General features: G+C 46.0%; 2 protein-coding genes across 2 annotated transcripts in view; one reads left to right on the top strand and one right to left on the bottom strand.

Moving 5' to 3' along the window:
• The first annotated feature begins 301 nt into the window (after nt 1–301).
• On the top strand, nt 302–15336 carry GNG13 (G protein subunit gamma 13). Its single transcript, XM_044657117.1, has 3 exons — nt 302–375; nt 11775–11905; nt 15231–15336. The coding sequence occupies exons 2-3, from the start codon at nt 11808–11810 to the stop codon at nt 15334–15336; spliced, it is 204 nt and encodes a 67-aa protein (XP_044513052.1). The 5' UTR covers nt 302–375; nt 11775–11807.
• Nucleotides 15337–16059: 723 nt separating this feature from the next.
• The window catches only part of CHTF18 (chromosome transmission fidelity factor 18), a 61295-nt gene continuing 54343 nt past the window's right edge, over nt 16060–23011 (bottom strand). The window contains exons 20-22 of the mRNA XM_044657116.1: nt 18437–18574; nt 17334–17391; nt 16060–16330 (exon numbers count right to left, since the gene is read on the bottom strand). Coding sequence (XP_044513051.1) covers nt 16194–16330; nt 17334–17391; nt 18437–18574 — 333 coding nt within the window. The 3' untranslated portion in view covers nt 16060–16193. The remainder of the gene's footprint in view (nt 16331–17333; nt 17392–18436; nt 18575–23011) is intronic.

The raw sequence follows: 23011 nt of genomic DNA on the forward strand, positions 1-23011 counted from the left end.
GCAGGGCCGGGGGTTCGCTCCGTCTGGCCCACTCGTCTCGCTCCCGTCCGAGCTCCAGCTCAGTCTGTCTGGGGCTTCCTCTCACTGTCTGTCCTGCCCCACCTCCTCCCCTCGGGGCAGCCCAGGAGCGGCGGGTCGTGGGGGGGTGTCTGCGCTGTACGCTCGCTCGGACGCGCCGGCTTTCTGCTCTTCTCTCCAGCTGGGGCTGCGGCGCTTTCCTTGGCTCGCTCGAGATCGCCTGTAGGAGCGGAGCCGCGCAGAGCCGAGCCGCGCCGCATCTGCAGGCGGGCAGCGACGACAGCGACTCGGCCAGGCTCTGAGGAACGCCCGGCTGATAAAGGGCCAGGTCTTCGCCCCTAGGAGCTCGCCTTCCAGGTAGGGCCTGGGGGGGTCCTGAGCCGATCGGATCTGGACTCTCCCTCCTTTCCCACTCCCCCTTCTGCACAAGGCTCCCTTCCCCCGGGGCTGGCTGGCTCCAGGCCACCTAGGCTGGGCTATGCGACTCCTCAGCCGGAGGAGAAAAAGGCTTTGGGGCAGGCTGCGGGGTTGGCTGGGAGCTTGTTTCGAACAGAGATGTAAGATCAGAGGATGAGGGACGGGGAGCAAAGGATGAAGGATGCCGGGCAAAGGATCTGGGCATGACAAGGCTGCAGAGAGTCAGAGAGAGTAGCCTGGTTCTTGGTCCCCATAAGAATGTGATCTGGGTTTGGGGGTTCAGGCTGAAGCTGTAGGGGTTTCTCTATCCGATCTGCTGCCAGCTCAGTCCCAGAGGGACAAGGAGCTCTGTGGGGTCAAGGTCTCTGGCAGCACTCAGAGAATAGCCCATCTCTCTTACTGGAGATGGGGGCATCTGTCACAGGGCTAGGCTAGGCTAGGCTAGGTGGGGTTGGGATGAGGCAGAAAAGGGATAATGGAAAGAAGAGGTTGGTTGGTCTGCCTGCCTCCTTGGTGGTGGAGGTGGGAAGGGGTGAGAAGGAGAGGGGCAGAAGCTGGGCCCAGGAATTTGAAGGTCAATGGCCTCCCATCTCCTCCTCACCTTCCCCAGCAAGTCCCTCCAGTGGGATTCTTGGAAGCCCCTTGGGAGATCCTGTAAGGGAAGGGGAGAAATGGCTGTGAGGTTTGAGGGGAGGATGGAGGAGAGAGGGATGAGGTGGAAAGAAGGGAGGGTTCCATGGAGAGGTCATTTTTGTAGCCACTGGCCTTCCAAGTCATTTTGACCATAAGGCCAATTTTCGATGACTGTCTTTGCCTCACCTAAGAAGAGAGGGAAGATTTTTAGCAAGAATTGACCAGGAAAAAGGTCAGACAAGCTGCTTGTGCGCTTGTGTGAATGGGTCTGTTGGTGAGTCTCAATATTTGTATGTTTGTGCCTGTGCCTCTCCGTGTTTATATATACTTACACACACATTTGTGGGCATTTATGTACATGTTGTTGTAGGTACCATGAGGGTACAAGTGAAGAGTGTGTCCCACCTGGCCTGTACTAGCTTATCAAGAGCCCATTTTACAGACAGACAGACGGAGCATCCTCTGAGTGCTGCCCATGACCGTGACCCCACAGAGCTCTTGTCCCTCAGGGACTAAGCCAGTGGCACACCCCAAATAAGAGAAACTCCTACAACTTGGGAGGGATGTGTGTGTGTGTGTGTGTGTGTGTGTGTGTTTGTGTGTGTGTTTGTATGGACATCGAAGCCCATGAGTGTGTATTTTTGTTTATCAGTGTATACATTAGTGTGATATTGTGTTTGTGTCTGTTTCTGTGTTGGATGTATGTGTGTGTGTGTGTGTGTGTACATACACAATCAAGCCAAAACAGCACCAGGAGGCAGTGTGCTTTGCACACAGATGGAAAAATACCCATCTCAGTGAAGCTGAGCCAAATGCCTTTCTCTCTTTAGGCAAAAAGTAAGAAGGAATTGGACCTCACATACCCCTGCTAGCCTCTTCTTCTTCCCTTCCACTCTGGGCTCTGCAAAGATTTCCGGGCCTCACATGGTTAAGGCCAAAGCTACTGGCTCCCCTATACTCATACTGTGCCAGGCAAAGAGGGCACTGGGCCCAAGTATTCTCCCTTTGCCCGCCTCACACACTTGCCTAAGCTAAAAATAAAAAAAATTCAGCCAGACCCAAGAGGGAAGATATGCTTACCCCCTCCTCTTTATATTTGAACTAGGATTATCTCGGGTCCTGCTGATAGTAAACCCAAATTGCCTTATAGCCCCTCAAGCCCCTTGTCATGCTGCCCTCTAGGCCATCTCTCTATGCCAGTCCCCCAGTTCCCCTAACCCCTTTCCACTTGCAAAGTTTCAAAATCTTGTCTTCCAAATTTTCTTTCCCTAAAATCCTGATACTATGTCCCCTAATATCTGGCCCCCAGCCCTTAAAAATCCTAACATCCTTCCCCCCAAACCCTGTCTTTAAACACTTTGGTCCCTTGGTTTTCCCAAATCCCAACCCTTTGCCCCCAACTCTTGACCTTCTTTCTTCCTCTCAGATCCTAATATCCAGGCCCCTCAAACAATTTTTCCTTCCTAAGTTCTGTTTCTTGTGTTTGTCCTAACATCCTGCTCACTAAATCCTTCCTGCAATATCTGTCCCCCCAAATCCTAACATCCTGCCTTCCCCAATCTCACCTCTCAGTATGCTGCCTGCTCTGCCCTCCTTTTTCCAAACCCTATCTTTATCCTCCATAGAACCTTGGCTGCGGAAGGCCTCTGGGGGCCTGGAGTCTAGGGCAAGGTTGGGAGAGTCTCCAGGCTCTAGAACTCTGTTGCTATGCAGTGTCTGAGTCACTAAGGGTGAGAGCCAAGGGCTAGGCTCACAGGAGGTAAGATAGATTCTCCCTAGGCCCCAGGGCCCAGGTATAGCCTCCCCCGAGTCATCTTCCATTGGTCCTCACCAAGTGGCTAGGCCATTGAGTCAACTGTTCCGTGGTGCACTGGCCCTCTCTAGAAAAGACTCAGATTACATCAACACCTCATCCATGATGGGGATCTTCTTTTCTTCCCATTCTCTGTACCATTTCTTCATTCACTAAACCCTTCTTGGATACCAGTCCTATACTAGCTCCTGCCATGTTTCCCTTGCCCCCAACCTGCCTTCCCCTAGAACAACTCAGCAAACAATCCTGCACCCAGGCCTTATACCCAACGGTAACCCCAGGCAAGTACACGTACAAATTAACTGGGGATTAGATATTGGGATACCCAGGTTCTATCTCTGGCTCAGCCTTGAGCAAGCCCCTTCCCCTTTCTGGGCCTCAGTGAAGGCATATCTAAGATAAGGCTGTTGGTCAAGAATTCAAAGGTTCTTAACCTTGTTAGTGTCATGCACCCCTTCGGTTGGATGGTGAATGTACTCAAAATGATTTTCAAATGCATAAAATAAAGTGCAGGGCATTCCAGAAGTCTCTGTACAGCAGTAAGCTTTGCTAGCATTAAGATTTTTGGACCACCTAGCCATAAGATTACAAAGGAAACCAATTATTTCAAAATAAAAATGTCATTTTTTTTCCAGTCTAAATTCCCAGAGCCTCTAAGGATCCCTGTGCCAGGAAGCCTCAGTCTGGATAATCCTTAAATTCTCTTCCAGCCCGAATAATCACATTTTTAAGTTTTTATTACTCTCTCGATTTTGTGTCATCTCAATTTCTGAATATTATCTCACAGGATTAAAAAAAAAAGAGAGAAAACAGTTGAGCAAAATGAATCACTACATTAGTTAATAATTAGCAAGTGTTGATTAATGCCACTATGTGTCAGGGACTGCGCTGTCCTGGGGATGCAAATACAGAGAACAGCATCCAGTGGCATATTTGGTATTCCACACTTGGAACCTCTCACCTCTTTGAATCAGGGAGAGAGGTCCATTTTCTTAAGTCTTCTCTACGACCAACCAGCTCTAATAATCTATGAAATGGAGGCCAGCTGGGTAGCTCAGTAGATTGAGAGCCAGGCCTAGAAAGAGGAGGTCTTAGGTTCAAATCTGACCTCAGACACTTCCCAGCTGTGTGACCCTGGGCAAGTCACTTGACCCCCATTGCCCACCCTTACCACTCTTCTGCCTTAGAACCAAAGCACATTATTGATTCTAAGGTGGCAGGTAAGGATTAAAAAAAAAAATCTATGAAGTGCTTGGGAGGGAATTAAGGTGGGGAACAGGAACGGTGTCCACTCTTCTCTGCCCCCAGCCTTTCCTTGGGGTAGTGCATTTCCTTAGCCAGCCCAGACAGAGATGATGATAAATAGATCAATAATAATCAATATCTCTCATTTCTTTAGTCCTTTATGGTTGACAACGTACTTTCTTCACATGATTAAAGCCTCACTTTCTTTTGGGGGAGTCTGCATTTTTATTCTTCATTATAGCTTCTACAATGTAGGAAATCCCTGAAATATTGCAAGCTGTGGGATACAGATATATCTAAGGGAAACAGATGCTAATAACAAACATTTAAATAAAGCAGTAGTTCTGGAAGAAGATAATTCTACATCATGAATTCTACTCATGCTAACCTTGAGAGAGTGATGGCACAAATAATAATAATATTATTATTTTTTCAAACCCTTACCTTCCATCTTGGAGTCAATACTGTGTATTGGCTCCAAGGCAGAAGACTGATAAGGGTAGGCAATGGAGGTTAAATGACTTGCCCAGGGTCACACAGCTGGGAAGTGTAAATAATAATATTATAATAAGGCTAGCATTGGTAAACATTAAAGTGCTATATATATTTTAAAACCGGCCTCAGTTTCCCCAACTATAAAGTGAGGATAATAATAGCACCTCCCTCCCTCAATTGCTGTGAGGAGCAAATGAGATGTCTGTAAAGCACTTTGCTAGCCTTAAAGCGCTATGTAAATGCTATTGTGCTCTAGTTGCCTTTCCATCAAGGACCCTAAAGTCCTGTCAACCCATGTCCAGAGCCTGCTGCCCTCTCCCCACCTCTTCCAGAGTCTGGGGTCTTGTGCCCTCCTCCCTTAGCACTGATCCCATTCTGTCCCATCTCGAACCCTTCAACTCAGTCTTGTGTTGCTGTTGGACCCTGATTCATCCGGTGATTCAAATCACAGTCAAATCAGTTCTGATTTACCAGACTCTGGTTTTGTGTGTGAAATCCTCTGACTCAGCCCATGCAAAGTGACTCTGACCCCAGCTGATGAAAGGGAGAAGGCCAGCCGAAGGACGGCACTGACAGGGGCCGGCTGGAATGACTGAGTCAACTGACTTTTGTCCAGGGTGAGAGTAATATCAAGATGGCGACATGGCCCACTTATAATCAGCCAGGGGGCCAATGAGCTGGAGGGAGAGGAGGGAGAGGAGGGAGAGGAGGGAGAGGAGGGAGAGGNCCAATGAGCTGGAGGGAGAGGAGGGAGAGGAGGGAGAGGAGGGAGAGGAGGGAGAGGAGGGAGAGGAGGCATCGCTGGATCACAGGATTTTTTAGCCAGAAGGCACTTTAGGGAGAAGCAGCGTAGGGATGGTTAAAGGAGCTGGATGTGGAACAAGGCGACCTTGGTCCAAATCCAGAATTTGCTGCTTATTATCTCTTTGACTTTTGGGTAAGTCATAATCTCTTTGGGCCTCTTTTCATCCTGTGGCCCAGAACTACATAGCTTCAACTCTGTTGCTCCCACTACTTTGGTGGCAGCTCTCAGTCCTATTGCTCCTTACCTGACCCAGAAACTCATTATCTGTCTGCCACTGCCCATAGGTTGCCATCTTGGGGCCAAATGGTCTTCATGGTTCCCTAGAGGTTCCCTGTGACTTGGAGGCAACCACATTCACGTGCATCCCATGGGCTTCTCTCTAAAGGCCCAACTTCCTTCCTCTGATCTTCTTTCTCTGGCTCCCCCAGCTTCCCCTCAAAGTTGGTATAAATCATGACTCACTCACTAGGAAGCAATGTCCTCACATCCCAGGACAAGGCAAACTCACCCCTTGGCAAAGAGGACATAGTAGACAGCTATAGAATTACTATTTGAAGAATAACTTGTGAAAGTCTGGCCTCCAGAGAATGAACTGAAAAATAGAAAGACGAACGACACAATCTATATATACATATCTTTTTGCTGGGTGAAACCTTCTTCGGACTGAGGAGGGGAAAGGAGGACTGGGATATCTGGGAATAAAATCTATGAAATTAAATTATAAACATTAAATTAAATTAAAACTTTAACAAGAGAGAGGGAAGGATATAATTGACACCCTGAGACAAAGTCAAAGTTTGTTAGGGTCAGTGAGGACCCAGGACCGTGCCTGGGCATACCCTAAAAAATGAAATTTAACTAAGATTACTTTGAAAGTCCTTCTAGCAGTGCATTAGCTATTCCTGCCTCCTGGTTTTAGAGATTAGAAGAGGTTAAATGACTTGCCTAAGGTCAGTTGGGTAGTAAGATGAAAAGTAGGGTCTTTCAGGTCCCCTGATCCCAAATCTAGCTCTCTGTCCATCACACCATGGACTAGGAAGGTGTGGAATGATTAGGCCCTTGCGTGACTTGTTTTCTTCCTCTGGTCCCTTTAGGTTTTCATGAGAACCAGAGCAGACAGAAGAGAAAACATTCAAAATGGCGGGGTTTGCCTTGTCGAGAGCTCTGGAGGGAGATTTAGCACAAGAGGATCATAGGAGCGCAGATTTAGAGCTGAAAGGGACCTTAAATAGCAACTAGCTCAATTCCCTTATTTTAGAGGTGAGAAAACTGAGGCTCAAGGCAGCTAAGAGTAATCTGTCCAGGGGTTCACAGAGAGTAAGGGGTGGCATTTAAACCCAGAGTCTGACTCAAAATCCACCACTGTTGCTGCTATTCCATGGGAGTTAGGAATTCACAGGGCATTTGGAGATTTTTGGTGGATTTAAATTATTTAGGGTCTTCCTACATCCCATAACCCAGGACCCTGGAAGATGGATCAGAGGTGTCTCTGTTAGTCCCATGATTGAGACGACCAGGGCCCAGGCCTCTTTGTTCCAGATAGAAATGGGACAGAAAAGAGAATGCAGATTGGCACGGGGAGGAGTGGCACATCTTGGCAACAGAGTGAACATGCAGAGCTTGGGTGGACTCGAGAGACCATCTAGTTCCTGGTCAGGGGCTGAGGGGACATGGTGGCCCTGCCATGTGTGGTGATGAAGCTGGGCACAGGGGAGGGTGGGTGAGAAGAACAACACCCCTGTTTCCACCACCCTATCACGTTTCGTCAGAGCTGTCAACAGGAACTAGCGACCCTGACCAAATTCTTTGGTAAAGTGCATCTCACTACTCCTGCTCTATGAGATTGGGACCTACCTGTATATTCTTTTATTGCATGGCAGCAGGCTATGCTCAGAGGCAGGTGGGGAAGGACCCCACTGAGCCATCCACAGTCTCCTTCTCAGTCTCCAGGTCCCCAGTGTACATATGAGGGCAGGGAGCTAGCTGGGACTAAGGGTCAGCCTGTGGCCTTGGTCTCAATGAAGTTAAGGGCCAGGGCTAGTTGTTAGTTTGGAGTTGAGGTTAGGGATCAGTATGGAGCCAAGGCTAGGGGTCCTTCTGAGAGGAGGGCTCAGACTGGCACCATCATTAGGGGCCAAACTGGGTTAGAAAGTCTTATACTTTACAATACTCAAAACCACTCCATGAGGGAATCAGGGTAGGCATTTACTATTTTACAAAGCTGGAAACGGAGGTCAAGAGAGGGGAAGAGTGCAAACTTAACTGGTTTCAGTGGGGATCCCATCAGTTTGGATCGTTAGAACTGAGTTCTGACCACTGAATCCCCCAGCCTAGACTCTGGGCAGAGAACCTCAATGGATAACGTGGCCAGGCAAATGTTGCTGATGGCATCCTCAGATGCAATTTATTCTCTAACCTGTTCTACATAGGCTCTCTATTATAGAACCAAGAATGTCAGTACTGGAAGGACTCTCAGGGATTATCTCACTTTGCACAGGGTAAACCAGAGAGGGCAAGGGTGAGATTTCTTCCAGCCCTGGCACATCCCATGCTTATGCTGCAGTGGGGTCCAGATCCCTTGGCTTGCTTGGGGCATGAATCCCGGCTGGCAAACCTTCTCTTCTCTTCCTATCTAAGACCGTTGCTGCCCCTGCTGCTCTCATGCCTTTACAATTCCCAAATTTGTTAATCAAATGCCTGACTCTTCTCTGATTTCAAAATAACAGCAGACAGCAAAGAGGAGTACTTTCAAAGTCTTTCTCCAAAAGGCCCATTGCTTTTACCCAACACTTCTAGAACACTGGCCAGGTTCTAGATGTTTTTTGGAGGAGGGGAAGAGAATGTTCTAGATTTCTGAAGTCTTGGTTCTGGTGGGGGCTTTAGAAACCTGAGATCCTGCCTCAGGATTCAACAAACCTGAGTTTATTTTACCAAGTGTCTTCTGCCTAAGAAAGACTGCCTTGTTCCAGACTCTCAGTCCCCTTGATCCCAATGTTCTCACTACTGGCAAAGTTCTTTGAGATGTTTAACTTTAGTCCTTCCTTCTTTAATGGAAACCCATTCAATCCATTAATCAACAGATCTTTATTAAGCATACGTAAAAATCAATCAATCAATAATCATTAAGGACCTACTATGTGCTGGGCATCAGAGATACCAATTTCCTCAAGAGATCACTTCACTCCCTCCACCCAAGGAGCTTACATACTTGTACTAGATGTTTTGGAGAATGCAAAAACAATGCAAAGGAATAGTTCCCACCCTCGAGGATCTTAAAATCTCATTAGGGAGGCAAAGCATGGTCATATTTTTCTTATGTGTATAACTCAGTGGGATATAGACAGGAGGAAGATATCACTGTGAGCTGATAGAGAAAACTTCACAATAGAGATGGTATCTGAGCTCAGCTTGAAAGATAATAATGGGGCAGCTGGGTGGCTCACTGGATCAGAGTCAGGACTAGAGACGGGAGGACCTGGGTTCAAATGTGACTTCAGACACTTTCTAGCTGGGTGAATCTGGGCAAGTCATTTAACTCCCATTGCCCAGCTCTTACCATTCTTTGGCCCTTAGAACCAATACAGTACTGATTTGAGATGGAAGATAAGGGTTAAGAAAATTGATTTGAGATGGAAGATAAGGGTTAAGAAAATTGATGTGAGATGGAAGATAAGGGTTAAAAAATTGATTTGAGATGGAAGATAAGGGTTAAAAAAAAGATAAAAGGTAATAAATTCCAAGCATGGGGAACAGCTTGTACAAACTTATGGAGGCACAGCGTTGTGCTCATCACTGAAGATACAAATACAAACAGACAATCCCTGCCTTCAAGGTGCTTACATTCTGATGGGGGAAACGCACAAAAAGGATGGGGAGGGTTAAGAGAATGCCTGGTGTCGGAGCCCAGAAAGTTAGAAGCTAGTTGGCATGAGCCCCTCCACAAAATGTAAGCCCCGAGAGGATCTCACCAATGGGAGAAGAGCAAAAGGATGTTCCTGGATGAGACAGCCTCAGGGAATGATGGAAATAGAAATTCAGAGAATGGTGTGTAGGTTTTTGGGAACATGGTTTAAAAATGAGACTAGTGTGAGAAGGATACAATAAAGGCAGGATAGCTTGGAGCCAGATTGTGGATGGACCTTAAATATCACAGGCTGATGAGTTTGGATATTAAAGAAGAGCCAATAGGGAGCCACAGATTTCTGGGCAATGGAGTGAAATGGTACCTTAGGAAGATTATTTTTCCATCTATGTATAAGATGGATTGGAAAAAGGAGAGAATGGAATGCCAGTATGGCAGTGGTTCGGGGATGGGGGGGAGTTGACGATTTGCCTTCTTGATTGACTAAATGGGACTAGGGCGATGGCCACATGAACTGATAAGAGGATAGATGAAAGATATTGTGGTGGTAGAATGAATAAGGCTGGGCAATCAGTTGTATATGGGGGCAGAGAATGAGGGGTAAAAAAATAAGTCCAGGGTGACTCCAGGATGTGGGTCTGGGGGGTTGGGGAGAGAAGAGGCCAGAAATTTAGATGAGAATAAAAGAAGATGGTTCTGTTTGGATGTGCTTCATCTGAAATGTAATAGGGACAATTAAAATGGTGATATCTGGCAGGAAGTTAGCAATGCAGGACTTGAGTTCTGGAGAGACATTAGGACTGCATATGTGGATGTGGAAATTATCTGGAAAGAGGAGAGGAAAGAGTGGGAAAAGAAGAACATAGAGAGAGGGAGCTAGTGGCTCAGGGGGATCAAGAGAAAGGGTTGGAAGAAATGGGTTCAAATCTAGACTTGGATACTTCTCAGCTGTGTGACCCTGGACAAATCACTTAACCCCAGCTGCCTCATTCTTAATGCTCTTCTGCCTTATAACCAATATGCAGTATTGATTCCAAGAATTCAAGAAGGTAAGGGTTCCAAATAGATAATTAAAAACAAAAAATTTAAATATAAAAATTAAAAAGAAATAAAATAATTAAGAATATTAAAAAAGGATAAGAACAGGGTGGCTGAAGGTGATGCTGAAATTGGTGGGATAAAAAAAATTTCATTGATATAGGGAATTCCCTTTGATAAATTTATTCTATCAATGTTTATCTGCAGTCTGTGGTCTTAGAGCAATTCGAGGGGTTCACTAAGTGTAAATGACTTGCTCAGGGTCAAGCAGCTAGGATGTGTAACATAAAATATGAACCAGAGATGAATGTTGGCAAACATTTAACAACCAGAGGCAGGAAAACTTTTTTTTTTTTTAAACCCTTACATTCCGTCTTGGAGTCAATACTGTGTATTGGCTCCAAGGCAGAAGAGTGGTAAGGGCTAGGCAATGGGGGTCAAGTGACTTGCCCAGGGTCACACAACTAGGAAGTGTCTGGGGTCAGATTTGAACCTAGGACCTCTCATCTCTAGGCCTGGCTCTTGATCCACTGAGCCACCCAGCTGTCCCCCAAGAATACATTTTTAAGTTTAATCTGCATCATTAACATTTTCTTCTTCACTTTCCTAAGTCCAAAAGGGTAAATGGAGTCCTGCCAATGAGGTGTAAATATTCATGCTAAATTTAATGATCGGCTCTCACACTTCTTTGAGCTGGCTCCAGCATTCCACACTGATCGTGGCCTTCCTGACACTGAAGGCAGCATTCCATCCACTGCAGACCATTCTGCTGCTGCTGCTGGTGGGGTGGTGGGGCGTTCCTGACAGTTTTAATTGATAGTGATGATGGGCAGCTGCTGTTGGTCATTGAGCTCCACCTCAGTTTCTCCATTATTCTCATCTTCATAAGGACATCAGCTCTGTGACCCTGGATAAGTCACTTAACCGTGTCTACCTCAGTTTCCTCAACTGTAAGATCAGCTGGAGGAGGAAATGGCAAACCACCCCGGCATCCCTGCCGAGAAAACCCCAAATGAAGTCAGGACTGAAACAACTGAACAAGAACCAGATCAGGATAACAACCTCTGTGCTGGTTGATTCCGAAGAGTATTGTGAGGATTCAGTGCAATTACGGATGTTAAGGGGTTTAGAAAAAAACGAAAAGGGATTATTATACCTAGCAGAAGCCCTGAGCCTCAGCTGTACTCTGAGAACTCTCAGCTTGTTGACCTCATTCTCTCCCCTTCTAGCTCTGCTCAGCCGGAGGAGAGAGAAGCTGGCCTCTCTCCTAGGAGAACAAGTTCACTGAGGCCGATGGATTAATTTATTTGTGATGTTGATCCCTTAGCGGGAGAAGGAATGGGGCGCATGATGGTTTTACTCCATTCTCGGTGGAGAACTGTCTTTCCTGGGTGCTGGGATGGATGGTCTTGGTACCTAAAGTCCTTTTCCTCTTCCTCTACTGCCAGTCTGTTCCTGGAACCAGCAGCCCTCTAGGCATCATGGAAGAGTGGGACGTACCCCAGATGAAAAAAGAAGTAGAGAGTCTGAAATACCAACTGGCTTTCAAGAGGGAGATGTCTTCGAAAACAATACCCGAGTGAGTCTTCCTTGTACCTTGCATGTGCCCTCCAGTGAGCCCCCCGTCTTGTGCCCTCTCACCAAGTTTAGGTCAGAATTGCAGTCGGGGACCACTGTTGGGAAAAGAAGTTGCATTTTGCTTGGGGATTGATGGGGTAAGCTGTGGCCCAAATATGAAAATCCCATTCAAATAGTATGAGAACGAATTATTACAAACAGCTGCCTCTGGCCTGGCCCCTGGGGGGATCCGGTGCTTTATTTAATTCTTAGCAAAGAGCTTTGGGGACAAGCCAGGGTTCCAGAGTTGCCTGTTTGAAGTGGGGGGTGAGGAGAGGAACCAGAGGATTTTTTTTTAGGGGGAATAACACTCCCCTCAGGTACTTCCATGTCTCATTCCCCCTTTTTCTGGCTCTTCAGTTCAGTCCAAGGCCAAATGATCTGGAAAATTCCTTTGGCAAACATTTATAAAACACTTACCAAGTGCCAGGCCCTGTGCCAAGTGCTGGGGATACAAAGGGAGAAAGGAAACATCCCCTGGCCTCAAGGAGCTTGAGGTGGGAGGGCGGAACACCACACAGAAAATTAAACACAAAATATAGATTTGAGGGAGGAGAGTGGGAGAATTTTGCTGGGCTGAATGCTATCCAAGCCTGAGACTGTGGCAGAGACTAGAAATGCCCGTGGATCATTTGCCAGAGCTTCAGTTATCACCTTTATGCGGATGACTCACTGAAAGGCAATGTGGGGACATGGAAAGAATGTTGGATTCGAAATCAGAAGCCCAGGTATTTGACCTTCAGAGAAATCAGGGAAAGCAGACTGAGGAGACATGGGCTTTGATAAGGCACAGCCTCCCCTCTCTAAATTAATGCTATTGCTTCCTGGGATCTCAACTTTGGGAAGAGTTCAGGGCAAGGATTTCTGATGGAGAGAGGAGACAAGAGGGGAAAAGACAGGGCGGGTGGGTCCTTGACTTGGAAGAAGCCAGAGAAGGGGCAGATATATATATATATATATATTTGAGGCTTGTCACAAGGTTTAGTGATCCAGGACCAGGGTTCTTCTGAGAGTAGGGTTGGGAGGGAGCTTATGAGTGAGAGGTCTTAGCATGGTTTGAGGTGTCATCTCTGTGCTCGTTGGAGGCAGAGAATGGGGTGATGGGATTTCCTTTCCTGGGGATGCCAATGTTCCTCCTGCCCATTGGCCCAGCACAGCCCTATCTAGCAGAATTCCTTCCTCCCAGCCCTCAATATCATGGGTCCTAGTCAGGACTTTAGGGATGGGGCTATTCCCAAGCAGGGATCAGTGGGAGCAAAGATCCTCTCTCTAAGGACCAATTTCTTCATTTATTCCCCTAGATGTAGCTTTGGGAAGGAGTTGAGCACTTTCATGAATGTGAATTTAGTGTAAGTTCCATGGTAGCCTCCTCTGAGGGTCCCCTTCAAATCTCCTTGCCTCTCTATGGAAAAGGAACAGGGGCAACTAGGTGGCTCAGTGCTTAGAGAGCCAGGCCTGGAGACAGGAGATCCTGGGTTCAATTCTGGCCTCATACACTTCCTAGCTGGGCAAGTCACTTAATCCCAATTGCTAGCCCTAACCACTCTTCTGCCTTGGAATTGATACTTAGTATTGATTCTAAGACAGAAAGTAAAGGTTTAAAAAAAAACAAAAGGAACGAGATCACCCCCACACTTAGAACTTATATGGAATTAAAGAGCAAGGACAAGGGTGATTAGGAGTGAAAGAGGGAGGAAGACCATTTGCATACGTCGCTTTTTGCATATATGCTGTAATGCACCACCGGGCATTTGTATGCCATTTGCATATGCCAACATAGAGTGCCATCTGTTCTCAGCGAACAGGTCCTTAGCCAAGAGGGGCTCAGATGGTGGGATGGAGATAGAATCGACAGCCTCAGGCTCCTGGTATAAGTACTGGCCCAAGTGCCACTCAGTTGTGCAGCAGCCCAGCTAATCTTGGGCACTGATCTTTTAACCATCTCCTGGGCTTCTGGCCTCTCTCTAGGGCCATATACCAGGCTCAGCCCAAGGCAGATCTCAGGTTTAGACCTTCTAGAACTTTCCTTGCCTGGCAGACCCAAGCCTGCCTTCTAACCCTGGAAGAAAGTCCTACAAGAATTCTGAGAAGTGTGGCTCAAAGCATTTATGATGTTCCTAATATCATTAACACTTCCCATTCTCTCTTTTTCTCCTCAAGGGACCAAGGCTGGGTCCTGTTAGGCAGCCGATATGGGGAAAGAAAATTAGATTTGAAAACACAGGAACTGAATTCAAATCCCGTTCCTGCATCCAGTGTGAACTTAGGAAAGTCACAGTCTCTTTGGGTTCTAGTTTCTTATCTATAAAATGAAGGGATCCGCTCAGGACCCTTCCAGGTCTAAATCTATATCTTCATTTTGCAAATGGGGAAACAGGTATCAGAGAAAGAAAGGGAAAAGCTCAAGGCTGTATGTGAAAACCTAGAACTCAGTGCCTGGGGGCTCTTCCCACTATGCTTCTGAAGAGGCAGAGGAAAGTGTCATAAATCCTTGAAGGATTGGGAATTAGTTGTAATAATGCAGTTATAAAGCAGAGAGGCAGCATGATGTGATAGAGAGCTGCCCTTGGGGTCAGGAATACTAGGGGTCAAAGTTCTGCCTCTCATTGGTCAGCAATCACTTAGAGCAATCTTGGTGTCCCAAGCAACTAGTGGCAGCTAGGTGGAACCATAGTGCATAACAGAATGCCAGGCTTCATATTCCTGAGTTCAAATCTGGCCTCCGGCACTTACCAACGGGGCAACCCTGGGCAAATCACTTAACCCTGTTAAGTGCCTCAGTGTCTTCATCTGTAAAGTGAGCTGGAGAAAGAAACGGCAAATCGCTCCAATATCTTTGCCAAGAAAATCCCAAATGGGGTCAAGAAGAGTCAGACATGACTGAAGGGTTCCAGATTTACATCCTGGAGGAAGTTTCCCCAATGACAGTTTCCTACATCCTTGAACAAAAACTAAATAGCATTTTTATGTTTAGAAAGCATTCCCCCTACAACCCTGTAGAAGGGAAGCTCTCATAGGGCAGGGATATTAATTTTTGTCTTTATATCATCAAAACCTGGCCTGTAGAAAGCATGTAACAAATGTTTGCTGAATGGAAATGAACCTTGTGAGTCAGGTGATGCAAGGATTATCACCCCATTTTAATAAAGATGAGGATGTGGCCTCAGAAATTAAGTGACTTGGCTATGGCCACATAATGGTAATGCCATGTTCTCCAAGTCTAGGCTTCTGTTCCAACACACATTGGCCTCCCTGGGATGTTCTAACTTCTTTCCCTCTTTTTATAGGCTGTTGAAGTGGATTGAGGATGGGATCCCCAATGATCCATTTCTGAACCCTGATCTGATGAAGAACAACCCTTGGGTGGAGAAGGGAAAATGTACCATTCTGTAGTGAGGGATTCCAGCTTCCTCTCCCAGACCCACCCTGGAGCAGCAGCTACCAACCAGAACAGTGAATTCTTCCCCAAATGCTCCACTCCCTCTCACTGACTCATGTCTTTCTTCTGGTTTTCAGTTAGGTTCATTCCACACTAATGCAATCTCATCATTGCCTTGGCTTCTCATTTGTATGGGGTAGGGGTAGGGGGAGGGCAGGACTTCAAATCCTAAAGGACAGGGACAAGGGAGCAATTGGGGTTTTGGAAAAGAAATTAACCCATGCAGGGAAGAGTCTGGGTAGTGGGGTCCCAATGAGAAATGGTGTCAGAACCACCACCTAAAAGATGCTTGCAGGGTAGGAAACAAGCTAGTCCTAGGATTCTTGGTAACGGGCCTTTCATTTAATGATGCTAACACTTGGGTAAAACCATTCAGACATTTTTTTGGTGGGGTGAGGAGGGGAACTTGTAAACAAACAACTTTTGTAAAAAAAAAAAAAAAGACTTTTCAACAATTTTCAATACTTTTGTATATTGTAGAATATACAATTTTGCAGTCAACAGGCCGACCATGCAGGAAACTAAGGTTTATACATAAATAAAAACAAAGCAATACTTCACAATCTCTCAGTGATGCAATTTATTCACTAGTTTATTACAGGTTTGGAGGCCAAACGTAAGCACTCAAATGCATAGCACGCTCTCTCTCTCTCTCTCTCTCTCTCTCTCTCTCTCTCTCTCTCATAGCACTCCGCACCCCCCAGCCCTGGCCACACACCGACACTATGTGGTACACCTTTCTTCTCCCCCCACCCCACAAGGAGGCACCCTCCAAGCAGAGAGAGCAGCTCTGGCCCCAGGGTTCAAGGGTTCAAATCAAGTCTCTAATATAAAGGTTTCGCCGGACAGCATTGGAAACACCCTCATTAAACCGAAACCATACATCGCTCTTCCCTACTGCTTTCCCCATGCGCCTCTCCATGGAGTCTCTCTCAGGTCCTGAGTTTTCTAGGGTGGGAAGACAAGGGGACAATGGAGTTACTGGGGGACACTTCCAGAGAGGGATGCCACGAATGGAGCAGTTCTGTTCCCCACAGCTCCCTCATCTGCACAAGGATGGGGTTGGGTTCTATGATCTCTAAGATGCCAGGAAGAAATTATCCTAAGATGGGGCTCAGATTAAGCTAGGGGCCCAGAGGCTCCTGAATTCCATTGGCCAACCCAAAGAAAAGGAAGAACTCATAATGAGAATCATCACCATTTATTAGAATGCCCACTTTTCAGTTTACAAAGGGGTTTCCCATCTATTCTCTCACAACCTTCCAGTGATGGAGACAATGGATTATCATTCCCATTTTATAAAGAAGCCAATAAGAAGCGCCTAGCCCCGGACTATGATGCTAGAAAATGGGAGGATGGGAAGCCAAGTCTTCTGAGATTACACCTCCCCACCCACCCCATAACCACACTGACTCCCTAAAGGAAAAATGGGCTCTGATGTGATCAGCCTCCACTACCCAGGCATGGACAGGATACATCTTAGAACCCTTGCTGTGGATAAAGGAAGATGGGGTCATTTTCTAAGACTCAGGAGGAAGACAGGGTAAGGTTCTTGAGGTCCTCAAATTTTAGGTGAGGAAGCTGGTGGCTTCCATCTCTTATCTCAGGGGGAAGGGGCTTCTATAATTCAGCAATCCCTCCTATATTGTTTCCATGGACACCATCACCAATCCTTTCTCCTATTTCTGAATGTCTAATTGGAACTCTAAATTCTCTCTCCTCCAATGCAGCGACCTCCCTCTGGACATAAAAAACTCTTTCTGCTCCCAATATCTCCTTTTCCTCTTTGTAGCCCTTGGCAAATGCTGACTTTAGCTCAGTGACTCTGCTGAATGGAAGGCCTGTCAGTGTTCATGCCTGGCTCCCATCTTCTACCTCCCTTCCTAACACCTCCAGCTCCCTTTTGTCCTTCCCTCCTGTTCCCCCCAAAGAGAGATCCCATTCCATGTACCTTGACTTGGAGTGACAATTTTCCTCACTACCTCACGTCCGAAGAAATCTCTTTCCGGCTAAGGATTAAAAACAGAGGGCCTCAGTTATTTGTCAGTGCAGACCAGCATTCACTTGCCTGAAAAACCCACCCAAACCAGTCAAAGAGAACTGGCATTAATATCATTATCCTCCCAACTGCCTAAGTGAACAAATGGTCTAAAGGCAAATTCATTTCTCCAGGGATTAGGGAGTCTCTCTCCCCATCTCTGAAAGTCACCCTTTAAATCCTTCTCTCTTCTCCTCCCCTTTTTATTTTCATGCTCTTACAACCTCCTACCCTAATGCCCCAAATCAAGAACATCTCCTTTTATATAAATCTAAAATGTTTCAATCATATATGCTAAACCAGAATTCAGCTTGCCACCATTTTGGAGGATTAAGGAAATGTGTGTGTGTTCTTCCCTCCCCCATCTCTACACGATCAACTCCCTAGCCGAGATTAACTGTGTTCAGCCTGACAGAAATCAAAGGCAACATCTGTTGGGCAGGTGCCCCCTCTCCTCTTTCTCTCTCCCACCCAGGCTTTGGGGAAGGCAACAAACAGGCTAAGCCACCAATGTGACCTTGGGTGAGTCTGTTATTTTAAGCCTCAATTTCCATCATTGTACAATGGGGAAGAATTGTGCCAGGACTGCCTGCCTCACAGTGGGATTAAAGAAGACAATGGAGGTGAAAGCATGCAGTAATCACCCCAATATAAGCTTGTGATTATCATCTGGGCCTTGGAGACCCAGCCGCGTACGGCAGGGCAGATGGGGCATGATGCATCAAGGCCTCCTGATCTCATGTCCATCTTAATAACAGATAATCACCTGCCTTCATATATCTCCTGTACTTTACAGTTTACAAAGGGTTCCCATCCATCTTCATCAATCCTCATACCCTGAAGGAAGCAGGGGAGGGATTTCCAGTTGCACAGAAGAGGAAACAGGTTAAGTGACCAGTTCAAAGTCACAGTGAATGACAGAGCCAAGACTCAAATGCAGCTCTATCAACTAGGAACATTTGTAAACTCTAGGACACCTTCCCTTGTATTGAGCTCTCAAACCATCTAAAACGTACCTTCTCGTCAAAGACAGTTTTTCTTTTCATGATTTGCTCCAAACGCTGCTGATGGTTCCGGATGGGAGGGCCAGGGGCCCCCTTCTCCCCACTGCTCACCTGGGGGTTCTCTGTGGCCAAAGGGCTTTCTTCATCGGCCTGTTAAAGTAGGGAGACACACAGAGCAAGGGATGTTTTAGGAATACACTGAATCTTGGGCTCTCACTCCACAGACAACCCTGATATCATCACTGTGAAAGCACTGCCCAAACCCCTTCCATGGCCTCTGCTAGGCCAGGGGTCTTGGTACAGATGAAGTCACAGGCATGTGGGTTATCAGTCAGAGAGTTCTAGCTTGAAGCCTGGGTCTCTAGTTGAATTCTCTGATTATTAGTCAACCAGTATTCAGAAAATTCTGTGTGCTTGGCTCTAGGAGATAGAAGAAATGTTATTTTAGTAGACTCTGGGCTCCCAGAAGAATCTTCTGTATCAAGTAGATGCCAAATCAAAAATTTTGGGGACGCTGGCTGGGCTTTATGATTTCATAGTTATAGGAATTTCTGACAAGGAAAAAAATTCCTTCCATGAAAGCACATCAATAATGTCTCTGTAATTTGCAATAATCTTTATAATTTGTAATAATAAAGTCTTAGAGACTTGGGAGGATACAGGAGAGACTCTGAGAGGAACAAATCCTCTACTTATTATAACTCTACCACTAACAAGGAATCAAAGAATTAAAGGGTTTCCTGCCATCCAGGAGCCTCAGATAAGGGACCACTAAAGAGGGACACAGATTTAAAATACTTTCAATGACTATATTCAGGAAGTACAACAGCTGGGGAGGGAGGTCACACAGGACTATAATTCTTCACGATGCTGTACTTAAGAGAAAAATGCAGCAGAGCCAGAAACAGAGATACATGAACAACTTCAAAGCAAAACAGAACACTCAAAGTGGGAAAGAGGTCCCAGGCTCCCAGGATCAGGGTGAGCAAAGGGGCTGGAGATCTGGCCCAATTCTCTCATTTTATAGCTGGAGAAAACCAAGGACTAGAAAAAAAGAAAGGCTTGTTTCTAGGTTAAACTGGTAGTACATGGCAGAGATTTGTTTTTTTGTCTTGCTGCAAAGGGTAGACAGTCAGAGTTAGGTGACTTGCCCGGGGTCACAGGAAATATCTGAGGCCAGATCCTCTCGACTGGTGCTCTATCCACTGTGCTACCTAACTGCCCCTAGAGCAGAAATTTGAACCCAGGGCATTGTTTTGACTCTGGGGCCAATATTCTTTCTCACTCCAGCTGAAAGGAGGGTAAGAGTTTGACAGGGGACAATCAGGGAAGAATTCACAAAAGAAGGTGAGGTTCTTTGCTAAAGAGTCAAGCCAGAAGAAACCAATCCCTCCAGGGACTGCTCACCTCCCAGCAGCGAGGGCTTCCCCCTTTTACTTCCCACAAGTCCCCATACCCCTTTTCAGTTCAGCTTTTCTTGGGTTGCCCTATTGCCTTCCCCTTATGCCCGATGGCTGGTGACAGTTGGTGGGATGGTGCTCAGTCCCGGAAAGCTGCTACTGGTGTATAAGTACAGACTGCTCAGAAGGACCCCTTGCCTCCTGCTTCCTACCCTGCAGAAATCCAGGACCCCATCCTTCAAGGCTCAGCTCTGGTATCACATCCTCAAGGAAACTGATCCTGATTCTTCCCTACCTCCCCCTCAACGAGGAATGATTTTTCTTTCTCAGGCCTCATACTGTGATTTGCTAACACAAAAAATGTTATGATATATTAATTATATATAATATATAAAATGTATAAATAATAATACATAAATAAAATCTGTATAAATAATAAAATACTCTGCATAAGTTATTGGGCTTGGTGTTTTATTTCCCTATCTCCACATGGAGGGGAATGAATTAGGCAGAACCTATCATTGTGTTGTTTTCAGTTGTATCCGACTCTTCCTAAACCTATTTGGAGTTTTCTTGGCAAAGATATTGCAATGGTTTGCCGTTTCCTTGTCCAGCTCATTTTACAGATGAAGAAATTGAGGCAAACAGGGTTAATTGACTTGCCCAAGTGTCTGAAGCCAGATTTGAACTCATGAAGACAAGACTTCCTGACTCCAGGTGTGACACTCCAACCACCAAACCACCTAGCTGCATAGAGCTTATGCTTCTGATCAATTTTCCCAGGGCAACAAATCCTGGAAAAGAAAAGCCTAGTCTTGGACCTTTGATATGAGATACTCTGGGGCACTCAGAGAGAGCAATATCTAAAAGCTCCTTCTTGTTGGTTTTATCCCCACCAACTTGAGAAGCATATACTAAGAATCAACAAGATGGCTCAGTGGATAGAGAACCATACCTTGGAGTTGGGAGAACCTGGGTTCATATACTGAGTATTGGTTCTAAAGCAGAAGAGTGGCAAAGGCTAGGGTTAATGAGGATTAAGGGACTTGTCCAGGTCACACAGAAATGTCTGAGGCTAGATTTGAACCCAGAACTCCACCCCACCCCCACCCCTGCCCATCTCTGGGCCTGGCTCTCCATCCACTGAGCCACCTAGCTACTCCAAGAAATATATCCTTTTAAGAGTTTCTAGATCATCTGGTTTACTATTGATTATTGAGGGACCCTCAGGCCCAAGAAGCAGAGAGAATTGCCCAGGGTCACACAGAACTAACTTACCAGGCCAGGGGTCTATACTATGGTGTCCTTTTCTACGGGGCTCATGGTAGAGTTCCAGAATCTAAAAATCAGTGGCACTCATACAAATCTAGTAAAGTGTGTGTGTGTGTGTGTGTGTGTGTGTGTGTGTGTGTGTGTGTGTGTGTGTGTGTGTGTGTGTGTGTGATAATTGGACTGTATGGGCTCTGGAGTCTCTGTTGGCTAAGGAAACGGATGTGTTTAGCCCAAAGGAGAAAAGACTCAACGCTGAGATAAAGCTGGCCCTACTAACCTGTGCAGGGTCACTCAGGCCCATCTGTACCATGGTATCCCATTCTAGGCCTCCTATGTTTCTGGTATAGCAAATGGTCTCACTTAATGCATATCAAGGATCTGCAACTTGTACTGCCCCCATGTTAATGATTAGTCTAATAGGCTGTTTATGTAGCTGCCCTCATTAGCAACTTTAAGCATATCAAAGGTGTGTTTAGCAAGAAATCCACTTCATTAACCTTAGATACAAAACAATAAATATAAACATAAAATGACTTTGCTAGGCTCCATCTCTGTTCTGGTGCATTAATAACTCCCCACAGAGTTCAGTAGTCAGCGGTTAAATGGACACACCAGGAGACTGAGGGCAGTTAGGATTTTAGCTCACAGAATGATAGGAAGTCAGGCTGGAATAGGCCTTAGACCCCCTTATCCAAGCCTGCTATTTTACAGATGAGGAAGCAGTTCTATGTCAGGTCACAAAGCTTTCCAGGAGCAGAACTGGGGCTAGAAACAACCTTCTTTCTGCTGCTCTACCACATTCCCTGTACATGCTCGTGTTTCTTTTTTAGTTGGGACATAGTGGGTGTTTTTTAATTCTGTCTTCCCTAGGCCAAGGTTTGACCAGTTCTCTTGGTCCTACTAACCTCTTCTGATCTCTCAGATGAAGGAAAGACAGCCTTAAACTCATCCACTTAGCCAAACCAACCACTACAGGCAGTGGTCCGAGGAGGCCCCCGACACCTCCCCAAAGACATGATGCAAACACAAATTCCTCAGGGCTCTGCCCTGGCAGTCATCCATGCTGGTTTTTGCTGACAAGCATGCTCTCGTATTGCCTCAGAAGGACTAATTATCCTGGCCTTGGATGCACCAAGGGAGAAATCTGCTGTGAGTCATTAAAGATTTGAGAGAAAAAAAGTCCAGGAAGGAGACTAAATTAAGTCATTTCTAATCTGCACAAGTGTCCATACCTAGTACTGCCTCCTAGGAGTCTACATTTGGGAAATTCTGTCTTTTGAACCTGGAACTTCTTAACTTGCATTCCCTATTGCAGGGCCAAGAGGGAAATTGTGTGATTTTAAAGGGAAAGGTATAGTATAGGGAGATTAGGAATGTAGAGAGCAAGGGGCAACTATGTGGCTCAGTGGATAGAAACAAGAGGTCCTGGTTTCAAATCTGCCCTCAGATACTTTTTAGCTCTGTGACCCTGGGCAAGTCACTTAACTTCAATTGCCTAGCCCTTATTGCTCCTCTGCCTTGGAACCAATACTTAGTATCAATGTTAAGTCAGAAGGCAAAGGTTTCAAAGAAAAAAAGAATGTAGTGAGTTGAAGGCTTAATGTAAGCCATCATAATGACATGATAGTTATAAAAAAAGATAGAAATTTGTCATAGTCAGACACCACCCATAAGTGTTGTATTCAGTTTGTCATATGTCAGGAAGATCAACTGAGTATAGGATTAACAAATAAGGCAGCCAGGTCACAAGAGAAATAGGGAAGCTTTAGACTAGAGAAAATTTTAGGGGAACACAGGAGCAGTCTGTCAATATCAGAAGGGCTGTTATGGGGAATAGAGTGTGGCTGGTCAACAAGAATTTATTAAATGCTTACAATGAGACAAGCACTCAACACAAGGAAAGACTTGGCCTTGT

This window comes from Gracilinanus agilis, chromosome 1, assembly GCF_016433145.1.
Source record: "Gracilinanus agilis isolate LMUSP501 chromosome 1, AgileGrace, whole genome shotgun sequence".
In the NCBI taxonomy this organism is placed as follows: domain Eukaryota; kingdom Metazoa; phylum Chordata; class Mammalia; order Didelphimorphia; family Didelphidae; genus Gracilinanus; species Gracilinanus agilis.

Coding starts and splice junctions, on each gene's coding strand:
- GNG13 (XM_044657117.1), top strand. CDS start 11,808: ATGGAAGAGTGGGACGTACCCCAGATGAAAAAAGAAGTAGAGAGTCTG. Junction 11,906..15,230: donor TCTTCGAAAACAATACCCGA/GTGAGTCTTCCT, acceptor CTCTTTTTATAG/GCTGTTGAAGTGGATTGAGG.